Source organism: Photinus pyralis, unplaced genomic scaffold, assembly GCF_008802855.1.
Source record: "Photinus pyralis isolate 1611_PpyrPB1 unplaced genomic scaffold, Ppyr1.3 Ppyr1.4_LG3b, whole genome shotgun sequence".
Lineage (NCBI taxonomy): Eukaryota > Metazoa > Arthropoda > Insecta > Coleoptera > Lampyridae > Photinus > Photinus pyralis.
Window position 1 is genome coordinate 11,858,345 of NW_022170510.1, and position 25,263 is coordinate 11,883,607.

The window sequence follows — 25,263 nt, forward strand, 5'->3', positions numbered from 1 at the left end:
ACGGCAAAAGTGTAAAATTATGGAACATGTAAAAAACGGTTTTTTGTTTTTTTTACAATAACTTTTTTTGTAAGCGGTACAGAAAAAATTCCTTCCTTGGTACAAGACTCGACACCATAACGAACCAAATAGCGAAAAAAGTAGAACAATAGCTCTTAAGATAAAGAACTAGTAGCGTCGCAAGTTAGCGGACGGACGGACGGACGGACGGACGGACGGACGGGCGGACAAAGTGGCCACAATAGCGCATTTTTTTTTATTTTTGTGGAAATGCGCTAAAAATATATTATCTTAGTACAAAAAATGTCTCCCATTCCAATGCTTCGCGGCAATGTTCTCAAAACACTTGCTGCATTACCGTGTTGTATCGCAAAGCTGATTTGCTGTTGAAGAAATATTTTGTTTGCAGCAACATTGTCAACGTTGTATTTGTTGTGCTTCAAAGAAGCTGCAGAACCAGCGGCAGAACCTGCGAGCAAACCTGTTCTGAAAGTGTGAAGCAGCAACAGTGTCGACGCTTTATTTAAACTGTTTAATGATTTTCTTGTTCAACTTTTATATTCCACTAACTGGTGTTTAATCGTTCTGGTTGGATATGGCCTACGTTTGGAAGTTGTCACAAAAATGTGCTTCTCTAAAATTGCAGACAGTTTTTCGAATTTTTGGGCAATTTTACAAGTTACAGTAGGTAAGTCTTTTTTACAATTTTACAGGTTTTCCCGTAAATTTGTTTTCGATGAGCTGGGGTTCGTGTTTTCGCTATTTCCTTTTAGATTTATCACGTCAACCTTGCAATGGTTTTTATTTTTGGATAAAGACAATTTTTGGTGCAAACCCATTTGACAAATGACACCAATGTCGGGGAACGGCAAACGTGGTACGTAAAAGTGTCACTTGTCGTCTATCATCCGCTTGTACGATAGACAACATCAAGCGACTTAGAGAAATCCTTGGGAACATGTTCTGCAATTTAAGAAAATATTTAGAACTATAAAATGGCAGCAATGTAGCCCCCAGATTCTCCTCCACGCATCCATTGCTTCATAGAAAATCTGTACGATAGTCCACAACGCAAAGAGGATGTTTTAAGAAAAATGGTAAAAAGTGAAGAATTTTCGTTCATTTCCTCAAAGAAACCTTATTCCTTACCTTATGTTGTTTGGATCAATGTGAGTAATGCTTTACAGATAACCCTACTTACGGTTTTGAATCAGAAAGTAACGGAAAATTTGCAGTCAATGATAGCAACGATGACAAGTATCCAACAATGAACAATATTTAGCGTTTATTGTGATGTCCAACGGTGTCATGGTGAAATCTGGTTTATAAGACAACTCTTCAAGGATTAAACTTTAAAGTGTCTAATATAGTGTCTACTATAATAGTAGGATGATCTCATGAGTCACGTCGTCATGCCTCACACTCAGGCCGTGCGAACCGAAGGCGAGCTCGGTATTGGTATAATAATAACGTAAATAAAACACTTAAAGTATTTAACACCCGTCAACCGAATAAAATAAAAGCAGAAAATATGACACACAATATCACAGTTTACAACTATAAAAAAAATAATATTTACGAGAATATTTATCACCAATTAATTAAGTGTCACCAAAGAATTGTATATTAGAAACTCCTTGATGCTGTAAAAGACGTTTGCAATCAAGTACTGTTTAAGGCTTATTAACGAACTCGTGATTTTGGACTTTCTATCCGTCCGTCCGTCTGTGGACAAGATAACTCCCGAATGGTTTCGAATTTTCCAATTCTGTTTTCAGTGTTTTGTTTATCATCACCCGAGGAAGAACTGATTGAAGTGTTCAGTGACCCAGGAACTCGTTTGCTATATTTGTTACAATTGTTTATTTTAAATTGGAATAAGACCAGCCGTTTAATTGTATTGGTGCATCCATCATTTCTGTCATTTCAGTTATAAAGTAAGTATTGTATCATAGAATCATATTATTAATCTTAAAAATTGTTAATACTAGATTGACGCTTATAGCCGAAACATATATACCTACCAATTTTTGGTTCCTTACATCTGGAGTTACATCTTGATACACAAAATAGGATGGTACTGGTACCTACTTCGCTTGGCATCGTAGTCGCGTTATTGTTGACTTATTATTTACATAAAATCGTCTATCGTTTGTTTAAGCATAAAACTAATTAAGTTCTAATTTAGTGCTTAAATTAAGAATCTATTTGTCATTATTTTTTAAATTTACCTTATATGCTAGCTGTATAGGTAGTTTAGGAGACCTACACATCAAAAAGTGTTAGAATCAATGTAATTAGTGATTTATTACCGAGGATTGTTAACTGAACAAGTGAGTGCTAATTCAATGCTCCAATTAGAAATTTAGTGCTTGTTATATGGTATTCTGCTAAGTTTATAAGACTTTGCAAACGAAAGCAGCAAAACAAGGTGTCAATACAAAGAGTAATTAGTGAACATGCCCAAATTCCATATTTTGTGGCTTATTTTTAGAGCTGCAGCAGGTACTGGGAGTAACTACTAAGTATTGTTACGTAAACAAAGTAATGTGAAATTTTTTTATTGGTATCAGCACCTGCAGTAATGATGGGTCATCCCATCATGTATGAGGTAAATTTCAATTTTTGTTCTTAGTTTAAATGTGGTTGTTATTATAATTGGAATTGAACCCTGATTACATCATATTATTTGAAGTTGAAGTCAATGTTGATTGTATTAGAATTGTTAGATGCGTGATGTTCCATTGAGCCCACCGTTTTTCCTGTTCACGATTCACTCGAAGTCCGATAACTTTTGTTGCTGTTGTGTCAGATTCCTGAAAGTCAGTACCATCCTTCCATGTCCAGAGTACCCGTACGCACGCCAAATTTAACGATCGACCACTTTTCAAATAGTTATAGTGCTCACAAATGGACGGGCGGACGAACGGTCGGACGGACGGACGGACCGACGAATAACAATGTAAAACTATAAAGGATCTGATGATCCTTACAGTATCTGGTTTGAGGCAATAAACTGTTCTATCAAGAATTTGGCACCTGGTTTTATATATTTTGTAATGCATTTTCAGGAATAACGAATCGAATTGCATATTTGTCTTTAAAACCTATGACTTTACCAATTCTGAAATTCTTTGCAATTTTTGACTGTAGTTTCTAAAGAATTTATAGTATCTCGTTTCACATCATCACAATTCTAAATTCATGCCTCAGCCTCACAAATGGTACTTTTGTAATTTAATTAAATTTTATGCGTAAAAAATGTTTCTCCTATTCATTACTAACTGCTCCTAATACTTTCAAATTCGTTTTCCGCTGCAATTAAAATACCGTAAAGCTCTCGCTACGGCAACAGACACACAATTTTCGGCTACCGATTTTTAAATTCATCTAACCCTTCATACTTACTTTTAACAACCCGAAATTTGAATTCTTCCTTCTTTGATCCGGCAGGCGGTTGTGACCCAGTTATTTTTTGGTTATATATACTTGCATAACTTTCTGCTTTGTATTTGTTCAGAAACTCTCTTTTTATGTTAAATTCGGGTATTCAATTTCGTGAACTGTTAAGTAAACTTTCGTAAATTAAGATCTTTTTGAAAATGATATTTGTAATTATTTAGGAGAATTTACCCAATATATAAGATTAATCTAACTAAAGTAACACCTCAGTTTGAAGTGGGCTCCTTTGATAATTTTCGCTTATCTGAAAAAATAAAAACACCATTTTGTTCGTAAAAAACCGGGATGTATTAAAAAAAAATGAAAAAAGGTTATTATGACGAGTAACTTTCAGAGCATTTTCCATGAATTGATCAGTATTTCCCCGAGGATCATGTAACGGACTATTTATGTGATAACTATAACTATGAAACTTAGAATTGCGCAGCCTTCGCATGCGCACATCTGATGTTTAAAATTATGCGATATGCTTGTCTTTACTAGAAAAATTGTTGGTTAAAATTTCTAAAAATATCTCTATAAATAAGAATGTTGACATTGCCCAGTCTGCGCATGCGCACACTAATCGTCAACTTTTTTTCTTAATTTTAGTGCCAGAGCTATAAGCTACCGAATGCAAAAAGAATGAACGAAATATCTTGAAAACTGTATGAGTAGTTAAGGCCTTGGACGGACGGACGAAGGAAGTGGCCATTAATAGCACCTTCCATAATAAGTTGGACAATTTTTTTTGATATTTTAACTAAACACGGACTGAATATAGGTACACGTGAAATGGATTGTGTATGCGCATAGCCAACTTTGGACCAAAGTTTAGAATTTCGTATTTATTAAGAAAATCCGCTTTCTTGTGCAACACATCGGTGGCCACATTTAAATGTAGGTACCAAAAGAAACTTTGAAGTTACCTTTTCTCATTGGTACAATAACTAGTTCATTTTGTAATCTGTATTGCAAAAAAAGAAATTTTTAAATTTATGAATTACCTATTCAGGTGTATATGATCCGGTAAATTGTCACATTTTGAGGAGCTTATCTATCCCAACAATTTCCTTAATTTTGGTTAAAAGCAAATAACGTAAACAACTGCTTCCTATTTATTACACTCGTTGTATAATTACCTATTACTCCTGTCAGAACTCAGAAAAGAAACTCAATACCATTATTGGACGATAGGGGTTTTTGTAAGCACGTAATGGGCAATAATTGAATATCGGTATAATAAGATCACGAAGTGTAACATAATATTAAAGTATCAAAACAAATCCATCGCGCATGAAAAGAACAAGGTGCAAGTTATACCTATACAATAGCTAAACAATGGGGTCTATAATCCGACAGAAATGGGGTAATATGTGTAGAAAATTGCTTTTAAAATGAATATATTACAACTTATATTGTTATAAAATCCCAGATTATAGAAAATGCGTTTGTTCCGTTCCCTTTTATTCACATTTGCCGTCGCGCGTTTGCTGTCAAATGCGATTAAGATTAGGTAAGTGACATTTAATGTGGGATATTGCCTAAAATTGCCGACCTCAGTTATTCAAATAAGAAAAGGGCAGTTGTATCATTTCCGCGTTTCTGCTTTACTAGGAATACCTTTTAAACGAAGATATTTGCTTCTGTTTTAATATTGAACTCGAATCTCGCAAGATGTATATTAGTATACATATTGGAAGCAGATAGAGAGGTAAAATAGGGTTATAAATACTATAGAGGGATCTAGCACTTGAATGCAAAGCACAAAGCATTGCAGTAGCAGCGAAGGACTATTTCATTTTTCATGTCAATTTTATCGCTTCTTACGATGATAAATCCAATTTTTTACCTTCTGATTGAAAAACGTTATGGTATTTTTAATAAACACGGCTATGGAGAGGAATTATTGGACTATGAATTTATCCAAAGTAATAAACTTAAACAAAATACGAACAAGAATGTTCAAGATAAATTTTGATTAATTTAAATTTTTCGTAATAGTTTGGCAATAAGTGGAAGGACTAAATAAATCGAGCTATTAATAGAGAAATGTGACCTCCATGAAAAATTGGTGGACATCATACACCAACGTTCTACGATGCATGTTCACGCTCGATTTGTATAGAATATGATGCATTCTATGAAAATAAAAAGAACTTTGACAATTTCATACAGTGAAATTGCAAACTGCTTTAGGGTAAACAATATGTTTAAATTCGATGACACAATTTAATTTAGGCAGATTTTCCCAAGTTTTCCTGAAAAAATTCCACAGCTCTCTCAAGTTATTCTCACCTTCTCCTAAAGTTCCTCCTTATGTTTTCCTCAAGTTTCACTCACATCCTTCTTAAGTTTTTAAATTCCTTTCGTGTTCTCCCCATATATTCCCATTCATCTCTTCTTAAACTTCCCTGAAGTTCCCCTCAAATTCTTCACAAATTTTTCACAAGACCTCTTCACACTATGTTCACGCTCCCCTCACGTTTTTCTAAACAAAAACAATGCATAATGGATGTTTTTGCAAAGAATAACATCATGCTTTCCAATCAGGCTTTATAATACCAGCTGTCAATGTACAGTAGCGTAATATAGTTGGTCGGCAATAACTTTTGGCCGCTACCGTATATACAAGGACAACCTAAGTAATTTAGTATTGATTAATAAACATTTTTATACTTTGGTTTCACACAATTTTTTTACAAGAAATTTAATGTATAAAAAACTATTTCATTCACATCAATCACTTCACAAAAATCCGTTCTAACAATATTTTCGGAATCCCCAATTTAATAAATCCAATTGCTAGAGATTAATAAAATATGGATGATGGCAATTAAAATTCCATGTGTTATAAACTTACGCTTCAGCTGTTGGTTTGTAATGAAGCGTAACCAAATACGGTTCTCGACAAAGAAAAATGAATTACGAACGTATCAATCGACAGCCGCTGCGCGGTAAAATTGCGTAGTTATAATTCCAATAATAGATGGAGTCATTAACCTGCTTCCCAAAAGTTATGGAGATCTTTCAACAACAACAAAATTGCAATATGTGCTGCACCAACTTGCTGGAAGTATCCTTACATTTAAAACTTCGTTGTTGTTCAGATGTCATCCATCACATGACGTTCGAAGAGGGGGGGAGGGGCTTCGAAAAAGTCACGAAATATGATAAGGGGGAGAAAGGGGGGGGGTGTAATGAAATAATCACGTGTATATATTTTTTCACTAAAACGCGCGATTTTTAAACCTGCAACCTTAATGCCTGTCTGAACATTTTTATCACGGTCCTTATTTTTCTACAATTAAATTAGATTATAGGTACCTACTTACTTGTACCATAGTATAATTATGCTTGTACTAGATATTAAGATATTTTGAAAACTTTTGAAATACTTTGTACTAAAAAATACATGTGATTTTGGGTAGGGGTGGGCGGTTAGTCTTAAACCTCACCACGGATCACTAAGGGGAGGGGGATTAAAAGTTACTAAAAAACCGCATGTGATTCATGGACGACCCGCTCAGATGGTTGTTAAACCAATGGGAATAGTTTAGGCTACTTTTATAATCACGTACATTTCTTATTTATAACTGGTTGGTATAAGTTAATAAATACACATTGATTAATTTTAGAGCAAAATCTTTTGTAGATCGACTCAAAACTCTATCCAGAACTCAAAAATTCCACTGAAAAGCGTTTGACATATCTTTAGAAATGATAACTGGACAAATGGTTACGAATTTTGTTACATATCTTTAAGGTGTTTGAATGCAATGAAGACCCAAAATAACTAAGGATTCCTAGTTTTACGTTTGAGGAGGCTTTTAAATAAATGAGGTTAAGCAATATAAGCATAGTATAAGGTGTTTTCAGTATAGTTATAATAAAATTTCAAAGTATGTAGTACGTGCCAGATAGGTTTAATTAAAAACGACCACCCCTGTTACTATTATTTTTATATCAAATGACCTACGAGGGTGGTGATCAGAAAAAATAAACTTTATTTTCAAGCGGAACACAAAATAAATTAGAAATGTAATACCGGTAATACATTTAAGTAATTGCAAACATTTTCGGAATTGTGTGAATGTCACGCAGACTAATAATTGGAAAAGCGAAACGTATTTGTCGATCTGTTCAATGGTAATAATATTTCCATAACAAAGGGATGAGCCAACAGTTTCGAGTGTCATCTGTCCCTCGACCCCTCTTTAACAAGTTGGAGCTTTTAATATTGCAATTCATTCAATTTATTAGTGGATTTTAGTTAAGCATGTGTAAAGGTTTCGAACCTTTGCCGTTAAACGATATTTGTCAAACGGCAAAAGTGTCCGTGGCTCTCGAGGACGAAAGATTTTGCTGAAATGAATTTCGCAAGGAATATTGTGGATGCTTTAGGGGTAAATAATGTATGTCTCATTTAATTACCCGAAGTGCCGATTCACGATACCGTGTATTGAGAGAGTTTATATGCGGTTTCAATTGTAAAGACGGAATGTGTTAGGTACCTAATTTATCGATTGCTTTTTGATAAATGACTATAAAGTCAATGTTGCCAGTCATGAATTAACACAGTAAGGGGTGTGAAGTTCCCTGTAAGACTAATAATGGAGTAATTGTACTCAAAATTTGAAGACTTCGGACACGTGACTTTGCTTCCTGTCGTGCGTTTAAAAATGCTATGTGCCAATGAGAGCTTTGTAAACGCAATCCCCTTGCATGCATTTATCCGCAAGCCACGTGCGATTTGAAACAACCATTAACGACCGGACACAATAACTCTAAACGTTGTTAAAAGTTCCTAATTGGCAACAGAATGTTTTGTCAATAGAGATTATACGATAACGCACTCTTTATTATGATTATGATTACAATTGATACAAAAATTATTTATTGCCAGTTATCGTATTAATGTTGAATAATTGTTCGAAAGCACACGTTTCCAGGGATCTACAAAAAAAACCTAGACATTATTGATGTATAATTATACTTTCTGCATTTATGTTTTTTCTTGGTGGCTTATCTAATATTAAACTAGAAAATCTTCAGTTCGGTGCAAATGGCTCATATTCGATGACGCGATTGAAAGAGTACTGCATACTTGAATGTAGTACCACTTTTTTGGGAGCTTTAGTTAAACGTTTCTTGGAAAGTTAAATAGGTAGGTTTTTCCAAATTTGTACTTAGGAGTTACTCTGAAGGCCGAATCGATGTTAAACACTTTGAAAAAGGCCGCACTTCCGGAAGTAGATAGTAACTTCGTTATTTTTAAAGAACCAGTATAAATTGTGCAAAACTCTTGTGTAGATTGAGCACATTTTCTTTAAACCGAAATAGCTTAGTAAATGGTTGAGTTATAAGGTAGAAGTAAGTATGCTATCGATTCTTACTTTCTTGGTAGATGATTAATGGGGACGAGGCCCTCTACACATAAACAACAAAGGCCGACTGACATGCACTCAAAATCCTTTTATGACCCTCTCCCGATGTTTCATTCTCAAGGTAGTTGCTTCGACTTTACCAATGGATATTTCTCGTCCAGTCGATTCATTTTGCCTTTGAGAGTACTTTCCTCAGACAAACCGTTTTCGAGATATTCTCTCTTAAAGTGTTGACATTACCCATGGATATATTTCTTCCAGGCACCCCATCGCCCATTGTGACTACCCTCTTCCGACAATCCGTTCTGGAGATATAAGGGAAATATATTCGTGCACGATAAGAGGTCGAAGAGGGAAACTATGTTTGGTAGAAATTAATACTTTCCGTTGAGACCTTTCATTAAAGTGCCATGAAGGATAAAACCAGTTTCACTCCCCCTCCACCCCCTCTTTCGATTAAATTAATTTTTAACCCCCCTTCCCAGGCTCCGTCCCTCACTGATCTCGAAAAAGAGTCCGTATACTGTACAATTGAAACAATTTGTAATCATATGCGAGGACAAGAGAATTTCAAATGCGAACTGTCGAAAATAATAAAAATAAGGAATTATTCAAATAAAGTTAGGGTCTACTGGACTATTTTACAAATTTTACTTTCATTTAGTTAACTACCTATCGAAAATTTATTTTTATTTTACAATATCTACCAGTGGCGTATCGAAAATAAAGTTCCGGTATAAAAAATGGAACATGACCTCTAAAAAAACAACACCGTGTAGATTCTCAGTATCATTGACATCACCAGATGTAAGCCCGTCAGCGTAACTTATATATCAAATTTGAGCAAAACACTGCAAGAGATATGGAAAAAAAAAACTTTAAAAAAATCTGTAAATTTTTACACCCGGTACATCAGTAACAAAGGGTTTATGGACTTATATTTATATGAACTATGAGTTTTAGTCATAAAATAAGAAAAAAAACCTTCCGTATTTACATCATATTTAGGAATACCCTATATAAAATAACTGCCATGATCAATAGACGTATGAAAATATCGTACCTACACTAATTCTTAATCTGTTATTCTATGAGGTCATTAACAGACAACAGATTAAGATGAGTCGCGGTCACGAAGTTCCCGATAAAAGGTAATAATTACCTGTGATGGGTGAACTAAACACAACGCGAATGGATTGACAAAAAAGTTATCAAATCTAGGAGTATTCGCTAGCCGAACAGAACTCTAGGTAAATACCTTGAACTTTTGTTTTACTAACGTTGAAGAGCTAAGGAGAAGTTTCCCATGAATAGATCGTTGAAAAAACGCACTAGAAGTACTTTCGATTGACACCATAAATAAACTCAACCCGATCGTCAAGCACTAAGCCGTAACACTTTCTTTAAAATTCTACAGCCTCTATCTCAAACATCGTTAAAGATAATATAGATAATATAGATCTATCTTCCATAAATCTTAAAGCTTTACACCAACTGCCCCATTTAACATTTTCAAGTTGCTGTGGGCCGCTTTTGGGATACCCTGTATAAATAATACTACCAAATTTGAAAAAATGTGCTTAGGCCAAACGACCTATTACCTATTTTTGCAGAATTTAGAAAATGAAGGGGGTGGGGAACACAGTGAATAACCAGGCACATGTTTTTGAAGAAATAGTAACCTAGTAGGCGGCATATGTTTGAACATATTTGCTGGATTAAGAGAACATTTTTGATAGCATTTGTATCTATACTCTATTCCTTATAAGAAGGATAGCGGTAGAAAGCATAGGGGAGCTTTGACCTTCACTGTGATTGGCTAAAACACGAGTCAGTATTACGCTGAAAAATAAAAGGAGCGACGAATCTTGCAAGCGGGTGGTTTCGGTTGCCAGCTAAACAGTTCAACTATCATCGGGTGTTAATGTCAAAAATCAGTGCCATCTACTACGTTCTTATAATGATGGCCAATTGCACCGTCAAAATTAAGTATCCCTTAAAGTTAAGCATAACTTAAGTACCATGGCAACGATTGTCTTAATAAACGTTGCCATAGATTTTAGGTTCGACTTAACTTTAAGAAAGACAGGAATCCGAATCAGGCAAAATCTCGATTATATCGGACATAAAAGGGTAGAATCGCGCATGCGCAGATGTGCGGGTGGTATCTGTAGGTACCTACTCTTACACTATGCTACTAGCTACAGCAAATTTTTTACTAAGTATTTATAAATATGCCAATATCATTGACCTTGCATTTTCAGACTTCAGAGACATTAAAATCAAATCGAGATCCGTGAACAAGATGCTATCTACCCCTCATTAATCTTTTGGAACTTGATCTTTGATGTATTTTTAGGGACACTTATATTTATGTAGAACCATCAATTAATTTTATGTTCGAGTGCTTGATAATGCGATGATTACAGTCGCAATTAGTGGCCATAATTTGCAATATTATGGCCTAGTCCATAATGAAAGTAACACGGTCGCCTGTCAATGTGACAGTCGTACTTAGGTGTCAATCCAAGGTAAATTCAAATACTTTAGAAATACTTAACAAATACTTGACATCTGTTGTCAATGATGTATAGATTTTATCGTTTATTGAATTCCATGAAATTTTCATTTTTAAAGGTTGTTGCAGTCGTACATAAAGCTTTGTATATATCGCGTCCATAAATAGGCTTTATGGGGACTCGTCTTGTTTATTTGTGCCTCGCTCACAAGCTCGCTCGGATAAATAAACGGCTCGTCCATAAAGACCCAGTTTATGTACTTGATATATAAATAGCTATTGCAGATTTCAGTATTTTTATTGGAACAGTAAAGTTAGTGACACTATGCAGAGTTCCTCATACGATGATTTTGTTCGGAGTGCGGAAAACACGTTTTTAATCAGTCTTAAAGACTAAAAATAAAATGGTAATCAACATAAAGTTGGATACCTAATTGTCAAGATGAAAAACGTTGATCCATTTAAACGCTTACTTCTAAGGGAAGGTACAGTTATGCATACAAACCTCCGGCTTTGTAAAGGTAAACAGACTACTTAGTCATTATTTCACGGTTGGCAACATCCTCGTCACGCGCATAATGCGCCTAAAGTTAATGATTTAAGTCTACTATCGAATAGAAACCGAAGGCATTAGGCAAGACTTACGTGAAGTGGCTTCTGAATGAAGGTAAGTTTTCGGTATTAGATACACGTACTCGTACGGGGTTGTAATTAGATTCGCTACATTAAAAGTCGTAGCATCTAAAGTCAGTTTGCCTGGCTAACAATGCATCCCTTGGTGGGCTGAGTTGTTCAACATATTTTATTACCTTTTTCAGATTCACCCCAAAAATGTTGTAATTTTTTTTCTATAATTTTCTGGTTATTTTACGTCCGAGTGCGTTTGGGTGCCAGGTGGACCCTATATCATAATAGAAAAACGCGCGCGATGCCCTTTTATCGGTTATTCAATTTGTAAAAGATTGTTACGTCGATTCATGTTGTGATGTATAACTTGGAATAGCCACCAATTTTTCTTAGTAGTATTCACATTCGGCTATTTAGTTTCCACAAAAAGCAAATTATGTCTAGCTGTAATAAATTATTGTTGCACATGCCGAATTTATTCAACTAAAACTAATCCAACACGTGTGTAGACGTGCCTTATGTATCGATCCGTTTTCATTTTCTTAAAGTGCAACACTTACGTCAACTTTCTCGAAGTATAGACGTTTCGCTATGATTGATGATAAATACATTTTGCCGTCTGTATGCAAGTACTTGATGTATTGTCATAGAAATCACTAAAGAACTAGGAACGAGGGCGATGTACTTTTAACAAAATATTTCAATTCGGTAGGTTGTTACTTGTTAGCTGTTTAAGGTAGCTTCCTCATATGGAGACCCTCAGCAATTACTCATGTAACTAAATTGGCATATAACAATATAACAAGTTAAAAAGTAATCGTAAACGATTTACATAAAGCGCATTTCCACTTGCATTCATTTCCCATTTGTAAGATGCAACTTCTGTTAAAATCGTAAAAATCCGCCCACAAATATGAAAGATAGCGTTGCGCATGGGCAATCCATTGTTGACGTGCTACTTCAATTTCAGTTTATGCGAAGAATTTCATTGCAATTCTTTTCTAAATAAGAAAGTTGGAACTGCGCATGCGCAAACCTAAATTTTAAAACTAATGTTAGATTTTCCTTTGTTCCAAGCGCCTAAGTATCAAATTTCATTTAAATTCTTCCATAAATAAAAAAGTTGGCACTGCGCATGCGCAAAACCAAATTTTGAAATTGGCGTTTGATTTTCCTTTATCCCAAGTGCCTATGTATCAAATTTCTTTTAAATTCTTCCATAAATAAAAAAGTTGGCACTGCGCATGCGCAAAACCAAATTTTGAAATTGGCGTTTGATTTTCCTTTATCCCAAGTGCCTATGTATCAAATTTCGTTTAAATTTTTCCATAAATAAAAAAGTTGGCACTGCGCATGCGCAAAACCAAATTTTGAAATTGGCGTTTGATTTTCCTTTATCCCAAGTGCCTATGTATCAAATTCGTTTAAATTCTTCCATAAATAAAAAAGTTGGCACTGCGCATGCGCAAAACCAAATTTTGAAATTGGCGTTTGATTTTCCTTTATTCGAAGTGCCTCTGTATCAAATTTCGTTTAAATTCTTCCATAAATAAAAAAGTTGGCACTGCGCATGCGCAAAACCAAATTTTGAAATTGGCGTTTGATTTTCCTTTATTCGGAGTGCTTATGTATCAAATTTCGTTTAAATTCTTCCATAAATAAAAAAGTTGGCACTGCGCATGCGCAAAACCAAATTTTGAAATTGGCGTTTGATTTTCCTTTATACCAAGTGCCTCTGTATCAAATTTCGTTTAAATTCTTCCATAAATAAAAAAGTTGGCACTGCGCATGCGCAAAACCAAATTTTGAAATTGGCGTTTGTTTTTCCTTTATCCCAAGTGCCTCTGTATCAAATTTCGTTTAAATTCTTCCATAAATAAAAAAGTTGGCACTGCGCATGCGCAAAACCAAATTTTGAAATTGGCCGTTTGATTTTCCTTTATCCCAAGTGCCTCTGAATCAAATTTTCGTTTAAATTAAAACAAAGTGGCCACAATAGCGCATTTTTTTTTATTTTTGTGGAAATGCGCTAAAAATGTTATAGTGCAGCATGATTATGTCACTAACAAGACCTATGACAAATATTTTGAATTTCATTTGTAATGAAGTTTTGATGGCGGATTTTATCACCCGTCATAAAAGCAAGTTATGCTTGAAACGCATACATTATTTTATGCACGGGTAAATGTATGTTATTAAAAAATCACAAGAAAGAACTTACACACGGTACCGATCTATGTACGAGTATATAATATTTATATGAAGCGGACAATAGGGACAATTCACATTTTTAGGTTTTGCTACAAACGGGTTCTACTCATTTCATTAATACATATAGCATTTTTCAAAAAATTCAAAAAAAATGATGAACTAATTTAAGAGGAAGTTTCTAATCGCTAACCGCTAGAGGCTAGAAAACGTACCCTAGAGCGAGACTGTCTAACCCCTTTTTAAATTTAACAATTTTGACGATTGTAATTAGCGACAGTATAATTCTATTAATTTATTATTATTTTATATAAATGTCATGTATAATTGGAATCCAGTATATTTTAACACGTACCTCGCCATAATCTAGTAAACTATGTAGCACATTCAATAATGAAGTGAATGCAAAATTCCAATCCCGACTTCAAATATCAAATTTTATGGCAAATAACGGCCACGATCAAATTCCTTGAATTACAAGAAGAATTACCTAAATAAATTTTGAAAACACCTGAAACAAACTTTGGGTACGGATCAACAAATTGATTGAGACATCTATCTGGATCGTTACAGGGTTCGAATAAACACACGATTTACATGAATTAACAAAGACAACATTTATTCAAACACACGTACAAATCAAATTAATAATAAAATTCTACCAATCAAAGTGGACCGGGTTTCCCCTCTCGGTGATCGATACCAAGAAATTTTTGCCACATGCAACCTTCTCTACGACATCCTTCTTCCCTAATGCATTCAAGTTTAGACTGTATAAGCTTCAAAAAGTGGTGTTATTAAAATGTTAGTCACATGGAAGTGTCGCTTATTTGGTGTTTAAGTCGAACAAAACCTAAAATTGTATTGTATATTATACCTGTTGTACTACTTTTATTACATTCTCTTAATATACACGTTAAACCCAACATATTTCATTTTAGTAGACGAAGAAGTTAACATAACCTCCTACAAAAATTTACTGTCACCTTTGTTTATTAGGGGAAAAAGAGCTGTCACATAAAATTTTTCAGTTTCACCAACTTATGAATTACAAAATATACGTAAAATAACACCAGATTTCCAAAAAATGAGGTGAACTTTTAATTAAGATTGTGGAAAATTTAGGCCCTCTTCCGCAAATTTTTTTAATCTAAACGTGTTATTAAGGTGTCCTCTATCCATTTCTATCAATTTCATGATCATACCTGGGGGGCTTATTAGCGTAACGTACCCTTCTTTCTTCTTCGGGACACAAGGAACGTCATTTTACTGCATTGAATTAGACTGACTGGCTACAACAAGAACGATGAGACGATGGCTGTTCGAACAATAGACGAAAACAACAAAATTTTAACTTTTCAAACTTTCAACATAAACTCGACTGATTTCTTGACAAAAAGTTCTAAAATTTGCTTGACGAGCAACTAAGTTTATCAAAAATCAAAATCAGAACAACTTTGTGGACACTAAAATCAGAACAACTTTGTGGACACTAAAAAGGCAAACTTGCCACAAAATTTTGCGCGCATCTGTTAAAAGTTTAACGAACAGCAACCCGGCCTCGAAATTGGCAAAAGACCCGTTTCTAACACCAACTTCAATATTTAAAGTCACTTTTCTACTTTCCAAAATTCGAAAATGTTCCTCCAATTACCGAACACGTAGCAACCGACAGGCAATCACGCGCCCCTTTCTTGGCCCTCCTTAGGTCACGTATCCAAATTTATACGCTAAATTATCTCATCTCTGATAACATTTTTCTACGAAAACACATTATTTTCGCTAATAAATTAAATCATCCTTTTAACAAAAGTAATAAAAGTACTCATAATTAAAATAGAACTTTCACTTTAATGATTTAACAACGCAAAATTGATAACAAAGTTGACGATAAATTGCCTTACATTACATAATGGTTGCACCTGCCACGGGGGGGGGGGGTCAATTCTTACATGCAGAGTTTTTTTATTTGATAATTAGATATATTTAACATTATTTTCTACATTTCGACAGACTAATGCTGAATGTTGACGTAGAGCGCCCCACAGATCCGTAGGGGCCGGTATTTCTAGTATTACTAATATTAAGCTATATAAGCTCTCATTCGAATTTTACAATCTTGTTAAAGTTAAGAATTCCGAAGGCGAGTTCCGCCCATTCACATACCTCACAATTATTTAAAACGTATTGGTTCACTGGCCCATAATTATATTGGAACGCGCACTCCGTCGATTAGCGCGATCCGAGAGAGAGGGCCACAAGGGGATCTCTGTCCTACTCTCGCGCATGCATAGAGCAGCCTATTTCATATGTCAGGGAGGTATTGCATTAGGTTCAAAAATGACCTCCCATTTTTTTTACGGAAATACAGGTTTTGAAGCACCAGGAATTCGAATCCAACAAAACCTTGATGATGTGGATCGGTCAGTCGGTTTGTCGGTCTCCCTCATCTTCGGCTAAACGGCTGAACCGATTGGAACCAATTTAGTACACATATTCATAATCATAGGCATAAAAGGCCGGAATCGTGCACGCGCAGGGGTGTGGGTGGTATCTGTGTATACATATGGGGTATGTTTACTTTTAAAAAAAAATGATGTGGCTAGCACAGATACTACGCGTTAAATTCTTCCCTTGTATGTCTAAGAATATGTGTAGGTACCAAATTTGGTTCCAATCGGGTCAGCCGTTTAGCCGGAAATGAGAGTACCGCTGGACCGACAGACCGATAGACAGATCAACTACACCGACATCATCGAGATTTTATTTGATTCGGATCCTGGTGCTTCAAAACATGTATTTTCGTCAAAAAAAGGAGTGTAATTTTGTACCCCAATGCAATACCGCCCTTACTAATGTGCGGGTGGTAAAAATTCTCTGTATGTGCATATAAGAAATAATTTAATCGAAATAAAAATGAAAGAAAGAAAAATTATAACAGAAAATGTTGGAATATCCACCCGTAAAACGAGACGGATCTACAAAGCTTTCTCCAGTTTTATTTTACCAAAGTTACACACTGCTTGCGTACTAAAATAAGCGACAAAATTTCCATTTTCATGAAAGCTCAACTTCAACCAGGCGTAATTAGAAAAGCATATTAAAATAAAATTCAATAAAATGTAGACGTAGTTGACTAAAATTTCCATATTCTCTACGCTTCAGATCGCCGAGATTCATAGTTTTCTGGGTCTTTTATAAATTAATGGTTATATAAAACGCTCCCTTATACCGCAAACGGCACTACGAACCTTCCATCGTAAGATATGTTGTGGAAAATGTCGCAAAAGTATATCAAATAATGTTTCATGAGGCAGAAACTTGGGATTTTCTTTAGCAGCTGTTTTTCGTTTAACAACCGTGTATTTAATGTGTTATCACTTGAGCGAGTTTCTATAAGGGAAATTTACCGTAAGGATGCGTGTTAGCAGTGATAACATAGTAACGTTTTTGAATGTTTCTGGTTGCCGTATTTGTGAGATTTCAATTTTCTACAAAATCGTACTCATATTATTTTAAATGCACAGAAGTTAGGCATATTACGCCATCTCCCAAACTTGGATGTGCACTAAAATGTAGTTGCGTTCCCCATCCCTGTACCTACATTCGTCCTTTTTCCTGCAGTTGCTTCCCTAGGTATACGAAACTGCAGTACAGAGTGCTCTGCATTCAATAAAGCGGAAACGTATGTGTTCAAATCAATTAGCACTCCATAGATGGGACTGATGGCAATGAATTTGAAAAGAGTGATTAGAAAACTACAATTCCTTATAAACACAATATTTTTACATTCTTTTTTTGTATCATATCATTGTGTATAACTTCAATTAAACGATTAGAATTATTCTGAGTCGGGTACCTAGTAGGAGAGGGAAATTAATGTGGTAATGTCTTCGGTAGCTTCTGCCATTTTGTTTAATCAATGTTTAGTCATTGATTAATGATTACACACTAGTTAAGTTAAGTTTGACGTTTGAGATACATTACAGGGCTGATTGGTAGTTTTTTAACCACAATTACTATAGTCAAAAATATCTGTATCCCTAAAACAATATCTATTAAGTATATTACAAATACTATAGGTAATGTATAAAGTAGTATAGTATAAATTAGTATGTTATTTTCATTAGAGTCGATTTTCAAGGTCATCAATATCGAATTCTTCTTCTGAAGCTTCATCTGACTCCTTCACGCCCGACTCCTCCGCGCCCGACTCCCCCTCGCCCGACTCCTCCACGTCCGACTCTAATTGCACAGTATCGACTTCTTTCGTCTCTATCTCATCTTGAATAATTTGCACAGTTTCCGCCGCCGCTTGAGATATTTGATGGGATTCTCTCAGCACATGCTCGTATTCTGAAACGGAAGTAGTGGAACTTGAAGCTGTTTCTAATTCGGTACTTTCACCAAACACCTCTATTTCGTCTTCGGATGTCTCTGGCACTTCCTTTGGAATGAAAAATTCATCCACTGTGACAGATTGCGCTATCTCTTCTACGTTTTCATCCATTTCACTGATTTCCGATTGGCTAATTACCGGCGGAACATAATTAGCCAGTAAAGTTTCGAAACTGGGCCCCATTTGTATTTCCTTATGATTTCTTGTGGGAAACTTGGATCTTAAGACAACCGGTTTTGGCACAAGTCCCAAGTCCCCTTGAGAATACAGTAGAGAAACGGACTCAACCGATTCTAAGGAAGAATGTAATGGTTTTTCTTCCTTGGCTCGGCTCATTGAAATGATAAGGTTATTGAGTAGAGTTTCACGATTAGGCGCTTTTGCGGCCCTTTTAGTTGGTGTCGGCTTCTTCATTAACTCCACTTTTATGGACATTAAAGATTCATATAAAATCGTCGTTAAACGGCCCAACTCATCTTTACAATAATCGAGTTCCGTTTTTAATGCTCCACGTTCACATCTACTGGCATGCAGATTTTGTTCCAATAGGCAGATGTGGAATTGGCGATTCTCCTTTTCCTTCAGTAGGGTGCCAAGTTCACTTCTTAGCTTAATTGAATCGGCTTCTATGTTTTTGTATTTGCGTAACCTTCGTTTCATATCTTCATACTCAGACGTTATTTTACAGATAAGCTTAGTTTGAGTTGATGACCTAGAGACAGCTTTCTTCTTTTCTGTATTATGCAGCTCTGCTTCCAATTTAAAAGTCTTGTTACTCTCCTTAAGAAGCTCATTTTCGTCGTAAAGTCGTTGGTGCGTGTCAATCATCGTATTTAATTCGTTGTTAATTGCAATGTTTTCCCTTACAACCCTATTAGTAGTAGCAGCAATTCGAATTTCAGTTACATTTTGAAAATCTGATGAGAGTTCCATCAGGCGAGCTTCCATATCTCTTTTTAATTGATCTTTTCCCATAACAAACTTCTTCTCAATGTCATACATTTCTCGTTTATGCCTAACTTCCTGCTCATCAAGTGCTTGCTCCTGTGCTATGAATTTCTTCATCAATTCTTCCTTTTGTTGTCTAAATTCGTCTAAGGAATTTATCTTTCCGTTTAACATCTTTATTTCAGAGGTTAGCTGTTCATGCAAAAGTTTGTAGTCTGCCTTCATTTCTTTTATGACAGACTTACAGTTGAGGTCATCTTGAACACGTGCTTCCTCCAACTGTGTGATTCTTGTATTTAAATCTTTATTCTCCTGGACCTTGTCTTGCATCACTCGTTTAAGGTAACTTATGACATCTGAGCGGTCTTCGTCTAAGGTTTTGTAACGGGTTTCTAGTTCTTCGTTTTTATTTTCCAGTTCTTCGTTCAGCGATCTAATTCTTGCTAATCGTCTGTTCAAATCCTCGATTTTTAGTTCATAAAATGCTTTATCAACTGCCGTGGCAACACTGATATCTGGTGTTTTGGCATTCTTTACCATTCCACCCTTTTTTGCCTTTGGCATTGTGTATTAGGCGGTATTTAATTTAATATATAAAAAATTAGCAATTACTCTCTGTAAAAAAAATAGTTTTGTTGTTGACCATGACATTTATAACTTTGACATTTCAATTATTGTATACGTCAATAGTATAAATATTCGACAAAATATTGATCTTCTTTGAGCTCGCCTAGTGCGCGAGCATTCAAGTGTCGGATTAATCACCATAGTCTGGCTGCCGCAGCCCTGCTGCCTCATACGGTATTGGCCTTAAATTGAAGACAAATTTACTAGTGGGATCGGATAACATAAAAATATTTCAGTACTGGCGGGAACATGGCTTTTTTCAAAATAGCTTTTGGATAGATCAAAATTAACAAGTTAAAAAGTCATTATACAAACATAAATGACGGGAGCGTGTTTTCCTCCTAATAATATTAATGCTAGGACCGGAAAAGTAGGCACGAGATTCTTTCCCCATACAGTTCTACTTTCATTCAAAGTACCTACATTAGTAGGTATGAATATGCACTACTAGTGAGTTACCATGACTGTTAAAGTTTGGCCGCCCATCGAATATTGTTTATTGGGGTCCTCTAATCAAATTTGGAAGGGAGGCCGGTGTATCCACCGGTAACTTCCGGTTTGATGACGTCACAAAGTGCGCAATTTCGCTAATTCGGAAAAATGCTTCTATCTCAGTAACCACTTGTCTGATTTTCATGATCTTGGGCTCATGGGAAAGATAATAAAATAAGACAGAACTTTTATGAGAAATGCAAATCGCGTTTCGCGAACGGTTTTCGCGAAATTTGCCAAAATTTGAAAAATTCGCGAATTATTTTTTTTCTTTATGACACAGGTAAAACGTTATTAAAACTTATAACTTACGAATAAACATTTTTATAACCTGTTTCACCTACGGTTTTTCGCAAAATTTGAAAAAAATTTCTTTTTTATTTGGATACTTCAGGGGATACTTGTAAATCACAAGAAACATTTTTGGAATTTGTTTCTTTCTCTTTTAAACCTAATAATCCCGGCCAATAAAAATTGCTTCCATTATACTTACCGAGGTGTAATCCGTTTTTATAGTACATCAGCTACCCATATTTTACCTGTATAATGTTTAAAAAATGGACTGCTAATAAAACAATATGCAAGAAAATACAGTAATAAGGAAATATTAATGTAGGTTAGAAATATTGAAACAATAAGTTCTGTTCAAATAGTATATTGTATCTCATAGGTCCCTTATTCTCTTACCCTATTGTATCACAACAGTGTAGGTAATATTTTTTTCTCCAACCACCTGAATAAGACGCTATTTTGTCACACTTTTTGGTACAAAAAATGGGCGATTTCGGGAATCGTCGATATAACCATGGTAACTGTCAAAAAGTAGGTAAGTACTTTTCGGACTAGTCCAAAAAGTAAAAATTTGATTGCTTGGGGTTTGTTGTCCATATGAGAAGAAGCCTTCGATCTTTCTTTTGCCAACCATGTTCAAGTGCATCTGGATCTGGTGCGCTAATTACTGCTTTGAAAACCGATACCCAAATGCTTGCCTAATAGATTGCTCGTTTGCAGTGTAGAAGTAGTGCATTTTTGGTCGGAGGAATAATTTCTGGTTTCGATGGTAAAATAGGCATTAATTTCCGTAGTCCATTAATTGTATTCGCTCCACCTCCATAGATCTTTATACAAAGTGATTCCAACGCCGTAAATTCGGCAGACTCTACCTCAAGTGAAATGAATTTAGCTTGACTAAACCACGAGTTCTTAGAAATATTAATGCACCAATCCCCAGACCAAATTCGACGACATTCAAAAAGTTTAACTTATATTTAGCCCCAACATTTTTTTAATTATTTGCCTAGAGAAATACAAGAAATAAGGAATAGAAATAAATATCTGAGAGATTTGAAGAGTTTCCTACTAGAAAATGACGTTAGCAGGTTCTTTGATCATGTATGTTAGTAAATTAGTCTTATTATTGTGATGTATGAATGCGACTATATTTTTAAGTTGGTATTGTAGTTTAGTTTGGTAACAATAAAAATGAATTAATCATGTCCGTTTCCGTAAGTCAGTCATGTACCTACCACGTTGTATTACCTTAGTTAGTTTTGTGTTAATATAGAGTCTTTCGGTCAATGTCCAGTTATTTACACGAACCCAGTACCGCCAAATATAATAGTGGGCAAACATAATAGTGGCGACGAGGATGGCGCTAATCGGCTCAATCGAGCATTTCAAAGGAAATGCAGAGGAGTTTGAAATGTACATAGAGCGTGTCGAGCACCTATTTTTAGTGAATTGCGTAGAGGACAAGATGAAAGTATCGTGGTTTATTACCCTAGCCGGTCCAGTCGTTTATAGTACTTTAAAAAATTTGGTGGCACCACAAAATCCAGCAGAGAAGAGTTACGAGCAGGTGATTACCGTGTTACGAGGGCATTATGTACCAGAAAAGTCGGAGATAAGTGAACGGTTTAGGTTTAACAAATGTAATCAAAAGTCAGATCAGTCAGTCGCAGAGTACATAGTGGAACTTAAACAGTTGTCAAACACATGCAAGTTCGGGGCCTTTTTGGAAGAAGCGTTACGTGACAGGCTAGTGTGTGGGTTATATTCGGAGGCGCTACAAAAAAAACTCTTAGCGGAACGGGAGCTAACATTTGCAAAAGCATGCACCATGGCACAAGCGCATGAAATGGCAGCAAGTCAAGTCAAATTATTGTCGGCAGGTGAGGTACATAGCAGAAAACAGAATCCAGTCGAGTGTCATATAATACAAAGGGGTCAAATAAAAGACAGTCATCAAGTAAGCAGTCAGGCAGTAAACCGTCAACAATCCAGCAGTCCGAACAGTCTAAGCAGTTTACAAGATCATGTCATCGGTGTGGCAGGAGCCACAACCCAAATTTGTGTCCGGCAGCCCAGTGGGAATGTTTCGTCTGCAGAAAGAGAGGACACACTTCCAAAGTTTGTCGGAGTAAGGGGCAGATAAAAGCAGTGGAGGAGTCGCAAGGAGAATCCAGTCAACAGCAAGTCCAAGTCAATACAGACTTGTATCCTTTAAATAATGTTAAGGGTATAAGTACAGAAAATTTGCCTCACAAATTGAAATTAAATGTGTCTAATAGAATGATATGTTTTGAAGTCGATACAGGGGCATGTAAAACTGTTATGTCTGTAGATGTATTCAATGATAAGCTAAGTGGATGTTATTTGAGTCAAGTGTCGTATAATTTAAGCTCAGTCACAGGTCAAGTTATAAAAGCAGTAGGGGAATTGAAGGTAGAAGTTTTAAAAGGGAAGAAGAAGTATGTTACCTTTAACTATAGTCAAATCTGAAAAGAATTTTATGCCTTTGTTAGGCAGAGATTGGTTAAATATCTTATTTCCAGGATGGCAAGGTAATTTTACATTAGCTGCGCTTTCGTGTAGTCAAGTCGAAAATTTAAAACAAATGTACAAGTCAGTGTTTAACTCAGATTTAACCACCCCTATTAAAGGATTTGAAATTAAGCTAGCCATGAAAGACAATGTGAAACCAATATTTAAAAAAGCTTACAACATGCCATACGCATTAAGGCCAAAGGTAGAAAATAAATTAAAGGCGTTAGTAAAAACAGGTATCATTGAGTCAGTAACAAATAGTGAATGGGCTTCACCCATCGTAGTTGTACAAAAGAAGGATGGAGATGTACGGGTATGTGTCGATTTCCGAATATCGGTGAACAAAGTCTTAATTGCTGAACAATATCCCTTGCCAACAATGGATGATATTTTTTCATCATTGGCAGGTGGTGAAGTTTTTACTGTGCTTGATCTAACGGGAGCGTATTCTCAGTTAAAAGTCGATAAGAGTTCTCAAGAACTGCTCACAATAAACACACATATGGGGCTATTTAGGTATACACGTTTAACATTTGGGTTAACGAGTGCTCCATCCATATTCCAGTCAGTCATGGATAGGATTTTAGTGGGAATTCCTAAGGTGAATTGTTATTTAGATGACATTTTAATAGCTGGTAAGGATTTTAAAGAATGCTATTCGTTAGTCTGTCAAGTCTTAGATCGTTTGGAAAAATACGGAGTCAAAGTAAATTTGTCAAAATGTAAATTTTTTGTAAATAGTGTGGAGTATTTAAGGTCATTGTATTGACAAAGAGGGAATTCATCCTACAGCAGAAAAAGTACGAGCCATAATGGAGGCACCAAATCCAGAAAATGTAACTCAATTAAGGGCATATCTTGGCTTATTAAATTATTATGCAAAATTTGTGCCGATGTCATCATCAAAATTGTCACCTTTGTATTCATTATTAGAAAGAGATACAGAGTTTATATGGTCACAGGAATGTAAAAATGCATTTGAGCGTAGTAAAAAGCTAATTGAACAAAACCAGGTTCTGGTACATTATGATCCAATAAACACAATTGTAATATCAAGTGATGCCAGCTCATACGGGGTCGGTAGTGTTTTGAGTCATCGTATTAACGGAGTAGATAGACCAGTATTTTTTGTATCTGGGACGCTATCAAAAGCAGAAAAAAATTATTCTCAAATAGAGCGGGAGGCATTAGCCATAATTTTCGGAATAAAAAAATTCCACAAATTCATTTACGGACGGAAATTTATTCTAGTATCAGATCATAAACCGTTAAAAGTCATTTTTAATCCAGAAAAGGGAATTTCAGTAATGTCAGCTTCACGTATAGTTCGGTGGAATGTAATGTTGTCCGCATACGATTATAGTATTGAGTATAAAAAAGAGGTCGACTTGAAAGAAGCAGATGCTCTTTCTCGTTTACCATTGAAGGAGCCTACTAATGTGGAGTCGTCGATAAATTCATTCAGTACGGGAAATGAAATACCATTATCTAGCGTAGAAATAGGTAAATTGTCAGAAAAAGATCAAATTTTGATCAAAGTTAAAGATTTTATCCTAAGAGGTTGGCCAAACCAGGTCAAAGATCCTGTAATAAAACCATTTTTTCCAAAACGAGGGGAATTATCAGTTGAGGGAAATTGCGTTATGGTTGGTAATAGAGTAGTAATTCCGGAGGTGTTGAAGTCAAAAGTTTTGGAACTAATTCATGCTGATCATGTGGGTATCGTAAGATCCAAAATGTTAGCGAGAACAGCTGTTTGGTGGCCAGGTTTAAATGAGGAACTAGAGCAA

The 25,263-nt window shown here is 35.5% G+C and overlaps 1 protein-coding gene across 1 annotated transcript; it reads right to left on the bottom strand.

Annotated features, from left to right (window-relative positions):
- Positions 1-18,307: 18,307 nt before the first annotated feature.
- Positions 18,308-20,186, bottom strand: LOC116166368 (cilia- and flagella-associated protein 157-like). Its single transcript, XM_031481323.1, has one exon. It carries the CDS (start codon positions 20,090-20,092, stop codon positions 18,308-18,310), a length of 1,785 nt encoding a protein of 594 aa, XP_031337183.1. The 5' UTR covers positions 20,093-20,186.
- Positions 20,187-25,263: the final 5,077 nt, after the last annotated feature.